Raw genomic sequence first — 19,575 nt, 5'->3', positions numbered from 1 at the left:
AATACTTTTAATTTGAACCGCCACTGCAATACCAGAGTCCACTGCAATTGTCACTGTTCTGCCGAAGCAACAGTTATTCCATCTTCGGCTGTTCAGCAATGTGAGCTGGTGTTGGCACATCCATGATAATACCATCCCTCTCTGGGCTCCTAGGTCTCCTCTGATATATTAGAATTCATATTATATATAATATTATATTAGATATCTTAGGGCAGCACGGTGGTTAAGTGGTTAGCACTTCTGCCTTACAGCACTGGGGTCAATTCCCGACCATGGTCTTATCTGTGAGGAGTTTGTACGTTCTCCCCTTGGGTTTCCTCCAGGTGCTCCGGTTTCCTCCCACACTCCAAAAACATACTGGTAGGTTAATTGGCTGCTAACAAATTGACCCTAGTCTGTGTGTGTCTGTGTTAGGGAATTTAGACTGTAAGCTCCAATGGGGGCAGGGACTGATGTGAGTGAGTTCTCTGTACAGGGCTGCGGAACCAGTAGCGCTATATAAATAAATGGTGATGATGATCTTAATTAATATTATAATAGTAGCTTGTTGTGCCCAGGGTCCATCCGGTAGTCTTTAACAATTCTGCAAGAACAGAAACCACTCTGCTCACCTTCTTGTTAAGGCTACATGGTGAAGCACTATGGGTGGATGTTCAACCCCCCGTTAGCAAGTAACATTTCCGCCTCCCTGCAAACAATGCACCCTTCTAGTTTATGAAGGCATCCCCCAAAGTAGAGCGTAGGAGTGCACTTTGCTATGCACACGGGGGACCATTCTGGTGCATTATGTTATTCGCCCAAGTACTGGTAGCCATTAGTGGCTTGCATATTACATTTTTACACTACCAAAGCTCATACACCTGTGGCAGCGAGCTTTAACAGTTACTACCACAATGCTACAGTTAGGAGAATAGAAAACTGATAAATAACCCTAAAGAAATAAGGTGAAACAATTTAGTTGTTATTTCAACAAGAATTATGGAATTCCAATACGAATGTGTAAACTTCCCATCATCAATTTTGCGTCTTATGTCATTAAGGGGCCTATTTATTAAGCAGTTTTTCCATGTAAAATCCCCAAAAACTTATCCACTGCAAATATAAGTTTAGTTGAAACCTATGAACATTGCATTGAAGCAAATATCATAGATATCTGCTGCTTTGCAGTTATGTTCATTTTCCAACGCAATCCCCATAAAAGTGTATGGCGACTGCACCCTAACGCAAGATACCAAGTTCCAAAACTGCCACATTTTTGGAACCTCTTTATGTTAATGTACGCCAGCTCACGATGTCGTACATTTCCGCATGTGAAACTTTATCTCTGTGCAGCCTTGCTCCGAAGAGCAGAGCTGGACCGTGCATGTGTGGAGAGATCATGTGATCTGCAGCATTGTTTTGTGCATGTGCTTGAGCACTTCAGTCGGCGCATGCGCAGTGGAGTGAGAAGTAGAACGCAAAGGATCGCAATCTTCTTCGAAAGTGAAGAGGGAGAAAAGATTTTACATCACAGGAAGAGCAGTTTTTTTGTGACTGCTGTTCCTGCTGAAGTTTTTTTTTTACTAAGTACACACAAACTTGCAATCCTTATCTTTGCGATAAGTATTGAAAGGGATCATGTTAAAAACGTGGACATTAGTAAATAGGGGTCTAAGAAACTGGACTTGGGTTTTGGCTGCTTAGAAAAAATTTGTGTTGAGGTTAAGTGTTTTGTCACATCAGCGGTATTCACTAGGTATTAAAAACAGGAAGGGGAAAAAAAAAGGCATTTAATTTTTTAGAACATTTCTCCTGCTGAAAGGGAAAATGTCTCCGGGAAGTTGTACATAGTAACTAAGGGGTTGTGCAGCAGCTGTTTGATTGCAAGTGTGACAGGTGAAAGAGAAATAACAGATTTACTTTTACACTTTTTGCCAGAGTTGTCCTTCTACTGTCTTATACACTACTAGCTGCTTTTGAACAGCTGTCCGAGCAGGAAATCTGCTTTGTGAGACACCCTCTACCATAACCTCATTCATGTCAACAGAGCAGCATCTCATCATCATCATCATCATCATTATCATTTATTTATATAGCGCCAGCAAATTCCGTAGCGCTTTACAATTGGGAACAAACATTGATAAGACAATACTGGGTAATATATACAGACATAGAGGTAAGAGAACCCTGCTCGCAATCTTACAATCTATAGGACAATGGGAGATAGAAACACAAGGGCATGTGCTACATCATATTGCACAATGGACCAGCTAGAACGCAAAGGTGAAAGTACTGAGTGGGCTGTGTGTTTCAATGTTGGTCAGAGGGTTGTTGTCTTGCGTTAGCAGTGTAGAGGATGGTAATAGGGTAACCTAGGGAATTAAGATGGCGGTTGAGGAATATCATAACCTTGTCTGAAGAGGTGGGTTTTCAGTGAACGCTTGAAGGTTTGAAGACTACAGGAAAGTCTTATTGTGCGTGGGAGGGAATTCCACAAAGTGGGCGCAGCTCAGAAAAAATCCTACCAAAACCAAATCCTTGCTTTTTCCTGGATGAGACAGCACTGCTAAAGAAATCTCATGTGACACCAGCCTAAAGCATTGGTGCAGATCAGAATTTGGGCTTTAATTTAGGGATAAATGGTATGATTAAGGTAATGGCAAGGGATATTCAAATTTATTTTAGCCAAGCAACTCGTGACTGTTTGGAAATGTGTTCCTCAAATACCAAGTGAATGCAATAATCCATTACTAGAAGTCTGACGGTAGGTCCAGGGGTGTATCTAGGAATAAAGGGGCCCCACTCCCTTTTCACCTCCCCACTGTAAGTGCTGAATTTAGGGGAGTTCTCCCAGATTACGCTGACTTCCCTAGGGAAGGGAGCGGGGTTTGATGACACGATTTGCTGAGCAGCAAGAGGAATCGTGTTACCAAGTTCCTGCCCATGTCATTTACATGGACCTCCTCCCTGCGATCCCCAGAAAGCAGCTCCCAAGAATAGGCAAGTATGATGCAAACACAACACTGTTTTGTCTCCTCCCGATGGCTACTATGCTGTACCTTATATTCTAGGTCTACTACATGCAGTATTTAACACATTGTTTTACCCATTACTAATTTAATAATAAGTTCCACAGTCAGCAGGTCAGGGGTACATCTTTCCCATTTGTCCACTGCAATGTATATGTTCCAGAAGATGCCCAGCTCCCAGCCAGGGCTGTCACAAGCCGCCCCTCTGGTAGGAAACCACACTCACCTTCCTGGTTCATCCCCACTCCCTCTGCTTACATTAATAGGAGGGAGGTGGGGGCTGCATCCTCCCCTCCTGGGACTGAAAGCGTGGTGCTTGTTGTGACATCATAGCCTTGTGCCCAGTGTATCCCTGACATGATAGAGCAGCTGCAGCTTCACATGCAAGAAGCTGCTGGCTTCTTCGGCTTCATGTCAACATCCAACCTTCCATGCGGGGGCGTCACAGAGGCATTAAAAAGCCTGGATGAGTGACATTACCTGTTTTAAGCATCCCCTCACCTTTGGTGCTCAAGGCAACCGCCTAGGTTAGCCGAAAAGTAGCACCAGCCCTGCTCCCAGCCCATACAGGCAGGGGCATGGTCTCGAGCACGGACAGGCAGTACAATGACTGATGTCATCTCCCCATAGCCTATCCAAATGCCGGCCCACTCACCAATCCTGCCAAGCCCCTAATATATACAGGCTCATAACACTCACATAGGCTAGTATAGCAATAGTTACACCACTATTCACATTGGGTGTTTTCTTGATCAGGGTAGACAGACTCCCACGCCACCTCCCCCTCTGGCAGCTGTACCCCCTGATAACTCCTGTCAGGATTTACTGTCCATCCTATGTTCACTCTGGGCTGTGTGCGTTTTAGGACTTATAATTTCTCACATGCTGTACTATGCTTCTCCCCTCCACCCCCAGCCTTTTAAATGCTCTAAAGAGCATGGACCCCATAGCAGTCTCATGGGCTGCTTTGGGGATTATCGTGCCACAGTACACACAGGGCTCTGACAAGATGGGTGGGCTCCCCCAGCTTTGGGAACCATAACAGCTGCAATATCTGCTACCACAATAGTTAAGCCATTATTTTCTAAAGAATCACATTGTGTTTACTGTACACACAGTTCACTGTGTTTAAATTTTTATGATCTTAGAAGGTCAGATTATGTATGTCTACATAGAAATAAGCATAAAAATCTAATTATGTATAATTATATTACAAGCTATATTTTAATGTAACTTCTGATATCCGTTAAGATTATCATTACTAATATCATAATGTCTTACGCTGCAAGCCATAAAGAAGTGCATTGTGGGTGCTGTTGGCGTTGAGGGTTATAAGCAGCTGTAATATAAAACGAAATTCTTGGAATCTGTATGTAACAGCGATTATATTCTCACAGCTAGTTCCTAGACAGAATACCCCTTGGAGGAGAGCCAGAAACGATCAACAAACACAGCAGGTTGGACGCCTGCCATCTTACCATTCCCAGCTGAATCAGTCTTTACACGCTGTACTTTCAGACGTTTGTAAAACCTTCTTACAGCACATTATCTAAAATTATCCCAAAAGATCCTTTTAACCGGCAGCAGGAAATCTCTGAATTTACATAGCAGACAATAGAGTAGTCTGTCCTCCGTATGAGGTACCGTGAATTTGAACAGTAATCAAGAGAGTAGTTAATAATCAGACAAAGGTATGAACCAGTAATGATCAATAAAGTCATTTCTATACCAGCACAGCTCAGCTTACATAGGAAATGATAAAATAAAGTTATAAAGTTAGTAATCAAGGGGGATTGGGGCAGACTTCGCACACAGGAAAAGAACCACTTGCAGCAACTAAACACGTGTTAAAGTCTTCCAATGTGATGGTCAACAATCACATAGCACCAACCGCTTTACAAGGAATGAACTCAATCTTACCCTCAATGATCAGACTATCATCATCATTTATTTATATAGCACCACTAATTCTGCAGCGCTGTACAGAGAACTCATTCACATCAGTCCCTGCCCCATTGGGGCTTACAAGTCTAAATTCACTAAAACATACACACACACGCACACACGCTTATACCTTTTGGCATTTAGAAGGAAACATAGGACACTTTAGGTAAAGCCTCTAATGTACACAAGCATGCTCCCAATTTGGTGTAGTGTTAATAACATGGTAGACCCTTTTTTCACCAGAGGAATTTTTTGGCTGTCCTGCAGAATATAGAACATTGGTGGGTATGAACTATGGATCATAGTTACTAAAAAATAACAAAACGAAACACATAATTGAGCATAAAATATTGGTTATAAATGTTTGACCACTAGAAAATGAGTACTTCGGAACCATTGTTAAAAACTATACAAATGTACACAAACAACAATAATCAGTAAGGAAGGTACAGTAGAGTTTAAGGAAGCAATCCCACATAGAAGGTGACTGCACTCTCTGCAGCCGAACCACTGGATCATGTGATCCAGCTGCATCCAGTTTGCCATCCATGTGGGTGGTCAATTTGGGAATGGACCGCTTAGCCGGCAGCTTTAAACCAGCCAAACTACTTCTACTTCCTTGTAAGTATTCCTGCCATTTCCGTTTACAGGAAAAATCCATGGAAAACATTGAACTTCAGACACTGGTAACTTAAAACACTATTGAAAAAAATAGTTTTGCAATATTTTTGTCTACCTCTCAAAATCTAATTTAAGATTGTCAAAACCTGCTTAGTTTGTTATAGGATGCTTATCAGAACAAGGAGGCAATATACTGATGGTAGACCTTTGTTTAAAGTCTTCTCCTAACCAGATTGCTTGTTGGATGCAAATAATCTTCTGCAAAAGAAGTAAATCACTTCTCTGCCCGAAAGCATCAAGGACCAACCAGTGGAGAGAACATACATACGTCGTCGGTCCCAGCTCTGCATAGGCTCAAAGATCAATAATCTAATACCTGAAAAAAACGCACTATTTCCAATGTCCTTTGTTACAACTACACAGAATAGTGTTAGTTTCCAGCTCGCTCTGCTTGGAATAGATTTCCAGCTTCCCGGCCTGCTCTATGTCAGAGCAGCCGTGTCAGGAGGATTAGTCTGCCAGGAAAGATGATAAATCTTTCATCAGGGAAAAATTAATTGGTCAGACGTTAGAGCAGTGATACGCCAGGTAACCTAAACTCATTTGAAAAACATATATTACATGTCTTGGTAAGCTGCATGCTTTTTATATTATCAAATGCAGGCATGTAGCATACATGGAAACGCTTTGCTACAATAATAGTGTCCCAGTATGTACATCAACAGGGCCACACTCATTTTTATAAATATGTACTTGTGCAATGACAGACCAAGACAGTAGAGGGCCTTAGGGCAGGAATCTTATGCTCCCTGTCCCCTGCAAAAAAAGAAATTCAGTGGTAGCAGGAAGAAAAAGAAAAAAAACAGCAGAAGGATAAGAGAGAATTTAGGGAGTGAAAAGAATACTTGTGATAGTTCTAGTATTATGGTTAAAAAAAAAAAAAATAATGATGTCCACAATTTTACTTATAGCACTTTATATCATTATATAGTACAAGTGAGGATGAATCAACGGTGTTCATTACTACCCAACTAGTACTAGAGCATTCTAGGTAACTTACAATACAGAGAGTCTTCTGATCTCCCCTCCCGGAGATCCTGGATAGGAGATCCGAGGGGCGTGTGCAGGGGGAGTGGGGAAGCAATTCACTTCCTTATGGCCCTTGACTGGTCATGATGTTGCGATTCACTGCAAATAGCGCAACCAAGTTCCTGTCCCCTTCACTCGTTAGGTGTGTGGGAAGCAGGAAGGTGCCCTGCTCTCCTGAGAATAGAGGAGGACTCAGAGAATTTCTGGGAGCAAGTGTGAGAGAGCACTCTAGGTAAGCAATATATAATGCAGGAATCATTTAAATGATCATTATACAATACAGAGAGCATTCTAGACCATAGAGCATGTCAGTGACCACTATACAACGTAGATTACAAGTATTTGCCAGCTGTACAATGTAGAGCTCCAAAGTCTCCAGTGGTTTTAAAATGTAGTCCCCAAAATCTCTGGTGGAAATACAATGTAAACTTCCAAATATCTGAAGGCTATACGATGGGGACCCTAGAGCTCCAGTGGGGACAAGTAGTAACCTCTTTGGCGTACTCTTTTCTTTCTTTGAAAAGACAGAAAGTGATCATAACTACTAGACCCCGCCCAGCGTTGTGATTGGTGAATGGCTCTGTACACCCACCAATGTGTTGGAGGATGGGAGGGGTGGCCCATCTGAAGGGTGGTCCACATGGGTCCTGTTTTAAGTCATAGATCTGGCAACTCTGTGACTGAGGACTTCATAAATGGATTTCTACCTTACTTTCTACCGTACTTTCAAACACAAAAACAACCCAGGTAAAACACATAGAACTGAGTCAGTATAAGTCAACATTCAAAATCACCACAAACACATAACCTAGTCACCATAATCACTACTCAATCCTACTCTACCCTCAACCCGGGCAAAGCACACCAGTGTAATAAAAAACAAAAACATGAAACTGCACCTCAAAGTCATTAGTGAAACCTCATTCCCAATGAGAGTGTTTAAAAACCATGATGTTCTGTAATATATCAAACAGGCGACTAAGTGTGTAATTTATAAAACTGAACTTAGTCAAAGGTTAGTGTTCAATAATTCATTTGTGATTTGTTTAGTCAGTCTATTTTGAAGCCCTATATTGAGATATATTTATGAATGGCAATAATCAGTCCTCAACGTATGGCTTACATGCAATCTCACCTAGTAGCCTTTTTGTTCCTTACCCATAATATGCCGAAAGTGGTACCCTCTTCTCTACTTGACATTGGTGTTTAGATCCCAGGGGCAACATGAGGTTAATGGGAAGTATTTCTGGCATTATGCCCAGTGAAACAGTCTGCGTGATTGTGTGTGGGGCAGGAGGTTAAGCAGGTTGTAAATTGAGCACTTTCAATTGAGGATAATGCTCTGAAACCAAATAAGTTGCTAAAGAATAAAAATACATTCTTCTTAGATAGGAATTACTGGAAATCAGGAGATGATGCTGAAAGCAAATGAGAACATCCACCCAATGTTTTCATTCACAACAAGGCCATATACCAGGGGTTGGCACCTTTTTCTATCAGTGTGCCAGCTATGACCTACTCTAGTTATGCCCCAAATTTAAATTATGCCACAGTTGTGCCCCCAGTTAAAGGCCAATCTCACTACTTACCTTTGGAGTCAGCACCCCCATCTGGGACTGGGAGCTGCTTTACTCAAGTATCTTCCACTGCTTTAAGAGTGGTCCACATACCAAACGTGGCAGAGAGTTGCCGGCCCCTGTCATATACTGTATTGTTGCCCACTGCTAAAGCCAGTCAACTTGCCTTTAGTAATATTGTAATCCTGCAAAATGGAAAGCTTGGTAATGACGACAAGTCAATTGGGTCTGTTGTGGGAAAATGTAGCAAGAGAGTTTTTTAATACCACTACATACCTCCCAACTGTTCCAATTTCAGTGGGACAGTCGTGAAATTTAGGTCTCTGGTACATGTCTGTCCCATGGGTGGGAATGTTGGTGGGAAGGGAGGTAGCAAATCGGCAGTCCCCATCGTGACATTGCCACGCCCACATCCCACTGCCAGGGACAAGTTGGGAGGTATGCCACTAGTATTCTCCAGATAAGACCCCGTTAGCTCAGCAATATTGGAATAGCCCTACTGGTCTCTGTAGGAGCACCTAATATGTTCGGTGACTACAGTTGTAGGAAATTGGCAGGTTCTATAATCTGACTAAAGGTGAGCATGTAACCAGGGTCCCAAATTCACTGCATAATATAGAAAATTTATTGAAGTAATTCATCCTATTTTAGCCCATTTTTTATTTTTTATAAAATATGTAAATTATCAGTGAATAAAAAATATATGAGCGCAAATTACTGGCCAATCCCATGGCGCCATTACCATGGTTCCAAATACCCCTCTTCGCACAGTTCAATACCATGATTAGAGATTGCGCAGTGGAGCCATGACGTCCAATGTAGTTATTAGTAGGAATAGTTGCAGATTTTATGTCTGCATCATGGAAGTGGAGAAAGGTAACTTGTAAGGGGAAACCAATGAAAGGAAAGTTCTTCCCATACAAGCAACCAGCCGAAGAACCTTACCATACCATATTTGTCTTTCCTAACAGCACCAAACAACCTGAAGTGTAGAAAGGTTCGGAACAGGGAAGCGATAACTTTGGCCTCATCTGGATAGATTTTCAGAGTGTTAGTTTTGCGGCCAGACCTCTCATTCTTCTTATATTTCCAGTGGGGAACATAAAAGTTATTGGCTCACTAAACTGCACAGACCTGCATCTACTGAGCTTTCTGTTTTTATAACTTGATTTCTTTATGGGGTTTTTTTTGGGTTTTTTTAAATCGCAAAAGTGAAAAGTCTGTATGCTCTAGAGAGAGATAACAGTTATATAACAGTTACAGAGCTGATGTTGGAAAATTGCCTCCGACTATTAAAAACCAGACTGCTAAATATTTCATGTGGTGTGGTATATAAATAAAGTTCATACAGGGCATATAAAGGAATGATAGAATTATTCATGTTTAAATTGTCACATTTTTCTCATTGGTATTTGAATGAATTGTTGAAGTCATCTCCATTATTCATTTGTGAGGTGCCACAGTGCTCTGCAGGACTGGACAATCGGAAGACAGACAAAGTGTACATAAAACAGGGACATACAAGGTAGAAAAAAAAATAAATGTAGATATGAAAATAAAGGTCGAGAGGGCTCAGCTAGGGAGAGAACTTACAATATACTGGGAAGAGGGCAGAGCACAAACAGAGGAGTAGTTGTGACTCGGAGTGGAGATTGGAACTGTAGAAAGAGCACCAGTGTGACTAATGCAGGTAGGAGTAAGCTATGCTCTTGTAATGTTTTGAAATCTGGGGGAAGAGTCTGATTGTGCTTTTGTATGGGATTCTACAGGTTTGTAGCAGCACAAGAGAAGTCTGGCAGGCAGGAGTGAAAGGTGGTTATTAGAGAGGAGGTAAGGTACACGTCAGAGACAGATCTAAGAGGGTGTGAGGGAGTGTCGAGAAAACGTTCTTCATAGCTTCCTTAGCGTAACAAAACTGATGTTGTAATGTAAAGAAAACGTCTGCTTTAGTTTCATCATCACTTACTTATATTGCGCCACCAATTCTGAAGCGCTTAGTAGAGAATATTTGTCACTCCCATCAGTCCCTGCCCCATTGGAGCTTACAGACTAAATTCCCTAACATACACACACACACACAGACTAGTGTTAATTTTATCAGCAGTCAATTAACCTACTAGTATGTTTTTGGAGTGTTGGAGGAAACCGAAGCACCTGGAGGAAACCCACGCAAACACGAGGAGAACATACAAACTCCACACAGAAAAGGCCATGTTCAGAAATCTAACTAATGACCCCAGTGCTGTGAGGTAGAAGTGCTAAGCACTGAGCCACCGTGCTGCTCCACTTGCACATTAAGACCCCTAATTCGCCTTTCCTAGTCCAAGGGGCCATAAGTGCAAGCATTTAGATTGCAGTTTGCAGGTAGTTTTTGGTGCATTACAATCTCCATTATAACATTCCTATTGAATTATAATTTATTAGAATGTAATTTCTTTGCATTTAAAATACTCCTTTTTAGATACATTTCACTTATGAAGCCCAAATAACAACAACAACAACAACAACAACAACAGAAGAGAACATTCAATCTAGTATGCATGATTACAAAAATTGTAGTGCGCAGTAGGTTTAATTGTGTAATATAGAGACAGGCAGTGGTGGTCCAACTGCCACTGAAGGTGGTGCGAGTGCTATGGGACCTGGTAATGGCAGGTGGGCCCCCTTGGAAGCCCCCACTCCGTGCTAGAAGCCCCCACACTGCTCTCAATCAGGAGTCCAGCACATTTGTGGTGAAGCCCCATTCGGGAGGTTAGAGAGACATTGCCGACCCCTTACTCAAATTATAATATGGGGCCCAGCGATATACTGCTGCACCTCCGGGAACATGACCAGGGAAAAGCATTTCTACAGATTATTAATGATTAAGCTATGGACAGTTGGTAACTAGGAGGTCCAAATAACACTAGAACCAGTTCTGTTAGAACACATCAGATCGCAATAAATCTGCCCCCTTTCACTAGAGAATCCAGATGGTAAACTTTGAGTTCTTTTGCCAAGCATTCAAAATTGTATATACCACGTTGACACTTTACTGATATTCCAAATCAATAAAACACGGTCTGATTATTGCCATTGTTGAATCAACTCTACTGGTAATAGCTATTGGCAGCTTGAGTTTCTGAAAATAGTCTCCCTAATACAGTGTATGACGATCCAGTGGCTCCACCTCCAAGCAGTGTGGCTGAAGAGGAACTCTAAGGAAATCTATGCCTATAATTATGCATCTGCGTGAGAGTAATTCATTGGGACATTATTCTAAACTAGCCAATTAACATGTTTTACTGCTAACATGGCTGTTATGAATTCATCCAAGGCAGTGACATGGTATATGGGACAGAGTTTCATAAACATGGGGATAATGAAAGGTAAATGGGATGTACTTCAAGTTCCATTGTTAGAAAAACAAAAGTCTCAAATTCGGTATTACTGTAACAATGTATGTAGCTTGTTAAATCAGACAACAGCATAAGGCTGAGGATGAAAAATAGCTCTCAAGCTTTTCCGGTGCTGAAGCAGTGTGAGATATACTACATGTCATAACACATGATCTTAACTGATCTTCAGACGCAAGTCCTTTGCATGCCGTAGGTTGCGTGAAATAGCTCTGCCTCTGCTTAGAGACGGACTTTACGCCATTGAACGCAATTCATATCTGAACACAAATGACACTTAAGATTGCCTACAACTTGAAGGGCGTAAGGGGGGAGGGAATTGGTGGATGGACGTAAGCAATGTACAGTAAGGGCGTACCATGGGCATGTCAACGCAGATGGTCAGGTACACGGATTGGGTATGTTCGGTTCTTGGGTAACCGAGCCTGAGCATCTCTAATGATTATAGTACTATATATTATAGTATTAGGAGTTGGTCATTTTGTTTATAATTTTTTTGCATGCATTCTGATGGGACTCGATATGGCATATATGTATGTGCGTATCATGCAGTTTGTTCTGTCTGTTAACATACGACAAGTACTGTTTAGACAAAGGGTTCTTAAACACAGATTCAAATGGAAACGTATTATGAGATCCACTTTGGTTTGAAAACGAGCGCATAAACACTCAAGTTCCGTTGCTCATTTTAAAAACTCTATTTGTGTTCGAAGATGAATCAGGTCCTGTATCGCCTCCTTCTGTAGTCCGGCCCTTATACACATCTTGCTGCACAATGTAGCACAAACTCCAGCACTGCTTGTAGAGTCCATTCTGAACACTAAATCCTATCACTTACGGAGGACAAACCAGGACTTGTATTTATTGCCGCATTTGGTTAAGTATTACATTAAACAACAGTCCCCATAATCTATTATGGAGATTGAGGTCTGGGTCAAATGTACAAGTTCCGAAAAGCCTAGTTTTTCGGAGCTTGATCCTGATGGCTGAAGATTGCGATAGCTGTTCTGATCTATGTGGAGAGCAATGCAGGAGAGGAAGCTACGGATTACTCTCTGGATGTCTTCGTCCTCTCCCCTCCGCTAAGTAATGAAAACCCGGAGTTTGTGTTAGTAAAGGGGGAGTGTGTTCATAAATAGGCCTCTTTAAATAAAACAATACTCCTGGTGTACAAAATACTTTACCAAACACAGTCAGTGGTCGAAGTGGGGCTGTATATAGTGGTATATCCCGTCACTTCTCCTACTGCCTTCATTTTAAATCTATCAGATTGCATTCACTTACATTCCAATTCCATTTTTCATATCAACACTTCAAAGTTTCCACTTCTACTGCACACTGTAACAAATAGATACTATACACCACAAACTGAATATTGTAACCAATACTCAATTGTATTTGAGAGCAGGGACACAAGAGACATTACAAACTTTCCACCAGCCCATCGAGAGTATAAAACTCTTGGGTCAAGTCACTTTCTGCAGTTCAAACATCTATAGTCACAAATTATATGTCAAGTGCTTTAACAGGTGCAGTTTCAAGAAGTCTGGTATTACAAGTGAAGCCAGATGGATTTAGTTATTGAATATATGAGTCCCTAATGGAATGAATGAACTTATATGTTTTATTCTCCCAACTGGCTAAAACTAATGGTGCTGACAGAGTTTTAGATTTTTTTTTTTTATGGCTATTTCAAGTATTATGAACTTGTCACCAGTATTGCCCCTGCCCCTATATACACAATACTGTCCGATGCTAATATACACTATGCTGCTCCCATGTCACTGTAATACTCAATTACAGTCCCCACTGCAGCAATAAAACTCTGTATGTCAGCAGTATGCACTTCATGTTTCCATACTGACAGAATACATTGCATAAGCACCTCCAATGTCAGAAGTATACACAGAATAATGCCTATGTCAGCTGTCAGTGATGGTGCAAGTTTCTATTCTTGCACCAAAGGTGACGTTGACAAAAGCACACCCTCCGCCAAGCCTCACTTACTCTATTGACCATTCATTTTCATACATTAAACAAAACAAAGGTCATTGAATCAGACCAGGGCCCTGTACACAGTCCATTCTCAGCTGGCTTGTGTACAATATATAATCCAGTCTTTGGTGGCTAGCATATGATATATATAGCACACTGCCCGGTGGCTAGTGTATAATACATAGCAGATGCCCTGGGAGCCAGTGTACAATACAGAGCCCATTTTGAGACTGGATGATCCTTACAGAGACACACAGCAAGCTATAGATAGAGGAGACAGTGGCCAGTAGCACCCACCAACCCAACCCCACCCGCTCTCATACCCATCATTGCACCCTATCTGCTAGTCTAGTGTTGCCACCTATTCTGTCAGTCCGCCTGCCAGCTACTTTCTTCATATACAAACAGTACTGTAAATGGATGTTGGTTACCTCTTCTACAGTGAGCACATAAGTCAAGTGTTGTTTAGTGAGCACCAACTGACTGTGGTTTACAGGAGCAGCTGCAATCACATGTATGCCAATAGTTTATAGTACTGATTTATGTGAAACAATCCCGATTTCTGCAGTTGCTGGGCAGAAGAGTAGAAATGAGTTTCAATAAATTGGGTCACGGTTGGCAGAGGGACAGTGTGGCATTTTTTTGCCCTGATCTAATCAACAAGAAAAGTTAAGATGTATACTGTCAGAGCAAAACCATTGACATTGCTCAGTGTGAAGTTAGTATATGGAAGGCTAGGGTTTTGCAGCCCCCCCAAGAAGATCAACTCTGTAGGGATTGTGGTAATGAACCCTTCTGTCCTCTAAAACCAGCCCTGTCATTATCCGCAGGGAATACAATGCTATTCCATATCAGACAAGACTGATCAGACCACATCTCCGAGTGATTACAAACTATAGCAATTACACAATACTCTGTAACTGTGCATCATAATGTATTATAATGATATGATGCACGAGATGGAACATTTTAATTGCATTTTCTGCAAATTATGTTTGCATACATTGGTTATCAGAACATTTCGTTTATACATTTCACCAGCTTCCACCATAGACTTCCAAACGCTGCCCTCTTGCTCTGTAAACCCAGGCGGAAATCTAGGCGATCCTGCACCAATCCAGGTGTATAGTGACAAGGAGGATCCTGAACTCTGCCTTGACTGTTTTTCCTTTTACAAAGGAAGGCCACGGGTTCAACAAACATTCTTACATGTCTATACGGACAGCCGCATAAAGACTTTTCTTAAACACACAAACACATATACACACTGGCCAGAAGTGGTTCTGTTAACATTTTTTTAAAGAGTTTTAGGCGCATACTTAACAATTATCTTTTTTTTTGACACAGTCCTTTTCAGTTCTTATCTCAATGATAAGGAATGAAAGATCGTGACCATTTATTTAAATAGTTCTGCCGGGACAGCAGTCACGATATATGTCTGTCCCGATGAACACCTAGGGCTAGATTTACTAAGCGGCGGGTTTGAAGAAGTGGAGATGTTGCCTATGGCAACCAATCAGATTCTAGCTTTCATTTATTTAGTGCATTCTACAAAATGACAGCTAGAATCTGATTGGTTGCCATAGGCAACATCTCCACTTTTTCAAACCCGCAGTTTAGTAAATATACCCCCTAATCTCTGGTATGGTCACTACTGCAAAGTGGCCACCATTGCGATAGTCAACGGAGGGGAGAGCAGGTAAGATGTGTGAGCCCCATAAGTGTCAATGGCAATCATCATCTTCAGATGGCGTTAGCCATTGGGCACAAGTTTTGAAAATCTTTGATTGTCAGAATCCAATATGATGCAATCCCCTAGTTGTAAGTAGAGGAGATACTTAAATTTGCGGTGTTTCCCCCCCTCCCCCAATAAGGCAGTTTTCTGGGGGTTAGGGGCCTGTTAAATAGGCCTTATGGACGTATTCAATTAGCCGCGGAGTGACTCCAGAACAGTAGCAAAGGCGCTCAGCGGCGATGTAACACCGCAGATTTCTCTTCGCCCCCCCCAATGGGTGTAAGGAGAATCCACAATGTTGAGGTATGTAGAAAACATGCGGGTTATTAATTTTTTTTGTATTATATGGTGACAGTGTACTAGATACTATTTAAATCTCTCCCTTCCTTTCCTCTCCGTGAGCGCTGGATTCAACCCTTAGGGGACGTTTTATGTAGAAAACATGCGCAGCGCGATGTTCAGAGGAACAACGTGGTCAATTGATTATGCCCCATAGACATAAGTTTTACGATGATATGTCATTAAAACCTACCTGAGATTATTACTGACGTTTGTGACCTCATTTCTGTCTAATGCATTATATTTTTTATATAGTTCTGTGTAACTTCTAATACCCTTATATTCTATAGCAGCGGTGTCCAAACTCAGTCCTCAAAGGCAACCAACAGGTCATGTTTTCTGGATTTTTCTGTCTGCAGAAACAGGTGGGATCATTACTGACCCAGCCAAATAGATGAACTCACCTGTGCATGATTAAAGAAATCCTGAAAACATGAACTGTTGGCAGCCTTTGAGGACTGAGTTTGGACACCTCTGTTCTGTAGCAAGTTTACATTGTAGGCTGTATTACTTTAACATCCAATCCATTTCATATAAGAACTCCTGAACATACAGTAAAAAGACATTGCAAGTTCATTCAGAGTTTTGACTTAATAAAAGTCATTGCACACAATTCTGAAATGCAGACTCTTCAAAAGAACATTGGTAAAAGCACAAAAAATATTCACCAATAAATGATCTAATACATGAGTACAGAAGTTTACAAACAAAGATTTTAAATCCAATTACTGATACCTAAAAACTCAGCAATATTACTGCACTTAACATAAGTTACACACGATCACCACAGTACAGACTGATCAGCCCCCACTTATATTGGGCTGTCTAGCTATCAATGGCACATCTAGCACAGGTAACAGCAACCAGTGCCAGACTCTCAGAGAACGGCTTCAATTTGAGCTTTTGCCTGTACGTCACACCCCCCTGCAGCAAATATCTAATTGGCTAATAGCTATATACAAAGCCATGTGCAGTATGCGTTTACTCTAAACCATTCAATGTGTCAACAGTGTGCTCACTGAGACTGTAGAGAAATGATATGTATTTAGTGTCCTAAATACATATACTATACAAGTCATATATGACTGCTTACACTAATCTATGCCTACATATGTATAAACTGCCTAGAAATAATGATGTAGGCAAGAGATCCTTTAAAGGCATATTTTATATTACAATTCCTTACAGATAGTTCTTATTTTGTACATCACCACAGAATATGTTGCCACTATACGGGCTAATAAAAAGACTCATTTTAAAAGACTCCTTTTGTGACCTAAAATAATGCTTATTTTGCACAAGTCCTGTAATATCAGCTTAAGATGAAACATTCTGTTCTATAACAGAAGCAAAAACACCTGTGTACAGGTTACTTACCTGTAATAAATACAGCCTTCCCTGCCACTGGTAACATTCTCCTGGGAGAAGCAATGCTCAGGACATACCAGCATGCAGAGCTGAGAAGAACTATCCCTAGAATGACTGGGAGGTACAGGTGACAGAACCATTCAAAGAGCACCAGCAAGAAGAAATAGACCAGCAGAGCAGGGCTGAGAATCATGTCAGACTGGGAAAACTTAAAATATACCAGGAGGGAGAAAAAGAGCCAGACAGAGCCATAAGCCCATAGGGAAGATGTGGACAGATCCATAGCAGACAGACTGATGGGCAGTGTGCAGAGGAGAGGGCCAGAGAGTATAGGGTCGAGGAGTAATGTAGAATGGAATAGTTTAGGGACAGAACTTCTGCACAGGACTAAGAAGTACTATACACTCTCACATACTCACCACTTCCAGTCTATTTATAAAAGAGCAGCCAGTACAGAAGGGAGGGAGTGGCCAGCTCTAATCTGTACTCCAATGATTTCATGTTAACAGGAGTTCACTGGGCTTTTTCCCTTCTCCACTCACTCAGTAAACACAAACTTCTCGTACTGTATGTTTGGGGGTGGGGGGATTGTGTTTCCTTGTATCCAGGCGCTCTCTGTTACTGCATGCCAGCAAATTGCTAAATAGAAGTACAAATCTGCAGCTTGTACTGTGTGGGTCTGGAGCTAGTTTACCTGTGAGCAAAGTGGTCACTTCTTGCAGAAGGATATTGTGAAGCTCCCGCTATCCCGGCTAGTGCCGTTCCTGTGCGTCGGCGTGTGCGCTTCTGCAGAGCTTCTGGATGAGGAGGACACCCGCTGCTAGCAGTGCGCTGCGCACGTATCTCCAGAGGCAATGAGCGCTTTGTACGGCGTGAGCTGGAAGGGAAGAGGAGGCTGGCACACACCGACCAGCTTCTTGTGCTTTGTTCAGGTGACAGGGAAACGCTGCTGGCCGAGGCTTCAGCCAGAGATTCCCAAGAGCCTGAGCCAGTTTGCATTTTAATTCTAGCTTTGACTGCTGCTTTCTAAGAAGATACAAAAAGCTCTGTACTACACGGGCTGGTGAACTTTCCTTTTTCGAACAGTCTGTTACTTTTGTACTCCATCTGTAGTGCATTCTGTTATATATATATATATATATATATATATGTGTGTATATGTATTTCTGTATATCGTAGCTGTATATTATAGTTATCCGTTCTGCCTGCCTCAATCTATGTCAGAATGGAGTGCTGAGTGCCGGAATGGGTCTGCAAGTATGTTACCCATCCATTCCGGGTGCCGGAATGGGCAGACGCGGGCTGGGAGAGGCGTGGCCGGGGGGCACACAGGCTGCCGCATCTCATGAAAAGGGATGCGGCCGCATCCCCTGTCAAGTGATGCGGCCGCCTGTACGCTGACGCGGCCGCATCTGATGTCATCAGATGCGGCCGCGGGGGAAAGAATTGTATTTTGCAGCCGGGGGGCGGCCGGTCGGCCTACCCCCCGGCCCTAATAGCGGCCTGATCGAGCGGCCCGGGGGGGCTGATGCCCCCCGGGCCAGCCCGCCACTGGGAATGGATATGCGAGTACCTTACCCATAGATTCCGGGTGCCAGATTGGGTCTGCGAGTACCTTACCCATAGATTGCGGGTGCTGGAATGGGTCTGCAAGTACCCTAGCTATCCATTCCGGATGCCGGAATGGGTCTGTGAGTACCTTAAGCATCCTTTCTGGGTGCTGGAATGGGTCTGAGAGTACCTTACCCATCCATTCCGAGTACCGGAATGGTCGTATGAGTATGTTCCCATCCATTCTGGGTGCCGGAATGGGTCTGCAATTAACATAGCTATCCATTTCGGGTGCCGGAATGGGTCTGCGAGTACCTTACCCATCCATTCCGGGTGTCGGAATGGGTCTTCAAGTACTATAGCTATCTATTCTGGGTCCCAGAATTGTTGTGAAAGCTGGATACCAGACACAATAAGGGTTAAGCTCGCAGGGGACCCTACCTTCATCGAGCAGTAGGTATTGTTTCCGCTCCATTTCCAGTATAATCTATGTGTGTACAATACTGTATAGAGAAACTGCTTCCCTTATCTCCTCTACCTGAGCACCGAGAAATGTTGCCCTTTTTCCAATATGCCATATACCAGTGTCCCTGAAGGGCCTGATCACAAACTTCAGAAAACAAAAGCCCAGTCTAGCGTGATTAACCCCCAGTGGTACCAAATCATAGTGAGTATGAGTGCCTGGTAGAACTTTTTATCCTCCAAGCAGCATTGGTATTTAATTTACATAGGAAACATATAAATACCAAATAGTACATATATTCACATTAACTACACAAAGTGTATAAAAAGTCTTTATTGCAAAAATAATTTCCATTGTTTGCATGCTATGGAATTAAACAACAATAATATTATACATAAATATTCAGTGCAATTTTTAAATTTATATGTAGTAGTTGTTCTATTAATTGTTAACACATAACAATCCACTTGCATGCATGGCCAATAAAAAC

At 42.0% G+C, this 19,575-nt stretch overlaps 1 protein-coding gene across 1 annotated transcript in view; it reads right to left on the bottom strand.

Moving 5' to 3' along the window:
* The window catches only part of HSD11B2 (hydroxysteroid 11-beta dehydrogenase 2), a 49,171-nt gene extending 31,679 nt beyond the window's left edge, over positions 1-17,492 (bottom strand). Inside the window, exon 1 of the mRNA XM_075188881.1 lies at positions 17,081-17,492. Within this exon, the coding sequence (XP_075044982.1) occupies positions 17,081-17,354 (274 nt within the window). The 5' untranslated portion in view covers positions 17,355-17,492. The remainder of the gene's footprint in view (positions 1-17,080) is intronic.
* Positions 17,493-19,575: the final 2,083 nt, after the last annotated feature.

This window comes from Mixophyes fleayi, chromosome 10 (genome assembly GCF_038048845.1).
Source record: "Mixophyes fleayi isolate aMixFle1 chromosome 10, aMixFle1.hap1, whole genome shotgun sequence".
Lineage (NCBI taxonomy): Eukaryota > Metazoa > Chordata > Amphibia > Anura > Limnodynastidae > Mixophyes > Mixophyes fleayi.
This window is presented reverse-complemented; position numbering and strand designations above follow the sequence as displayed.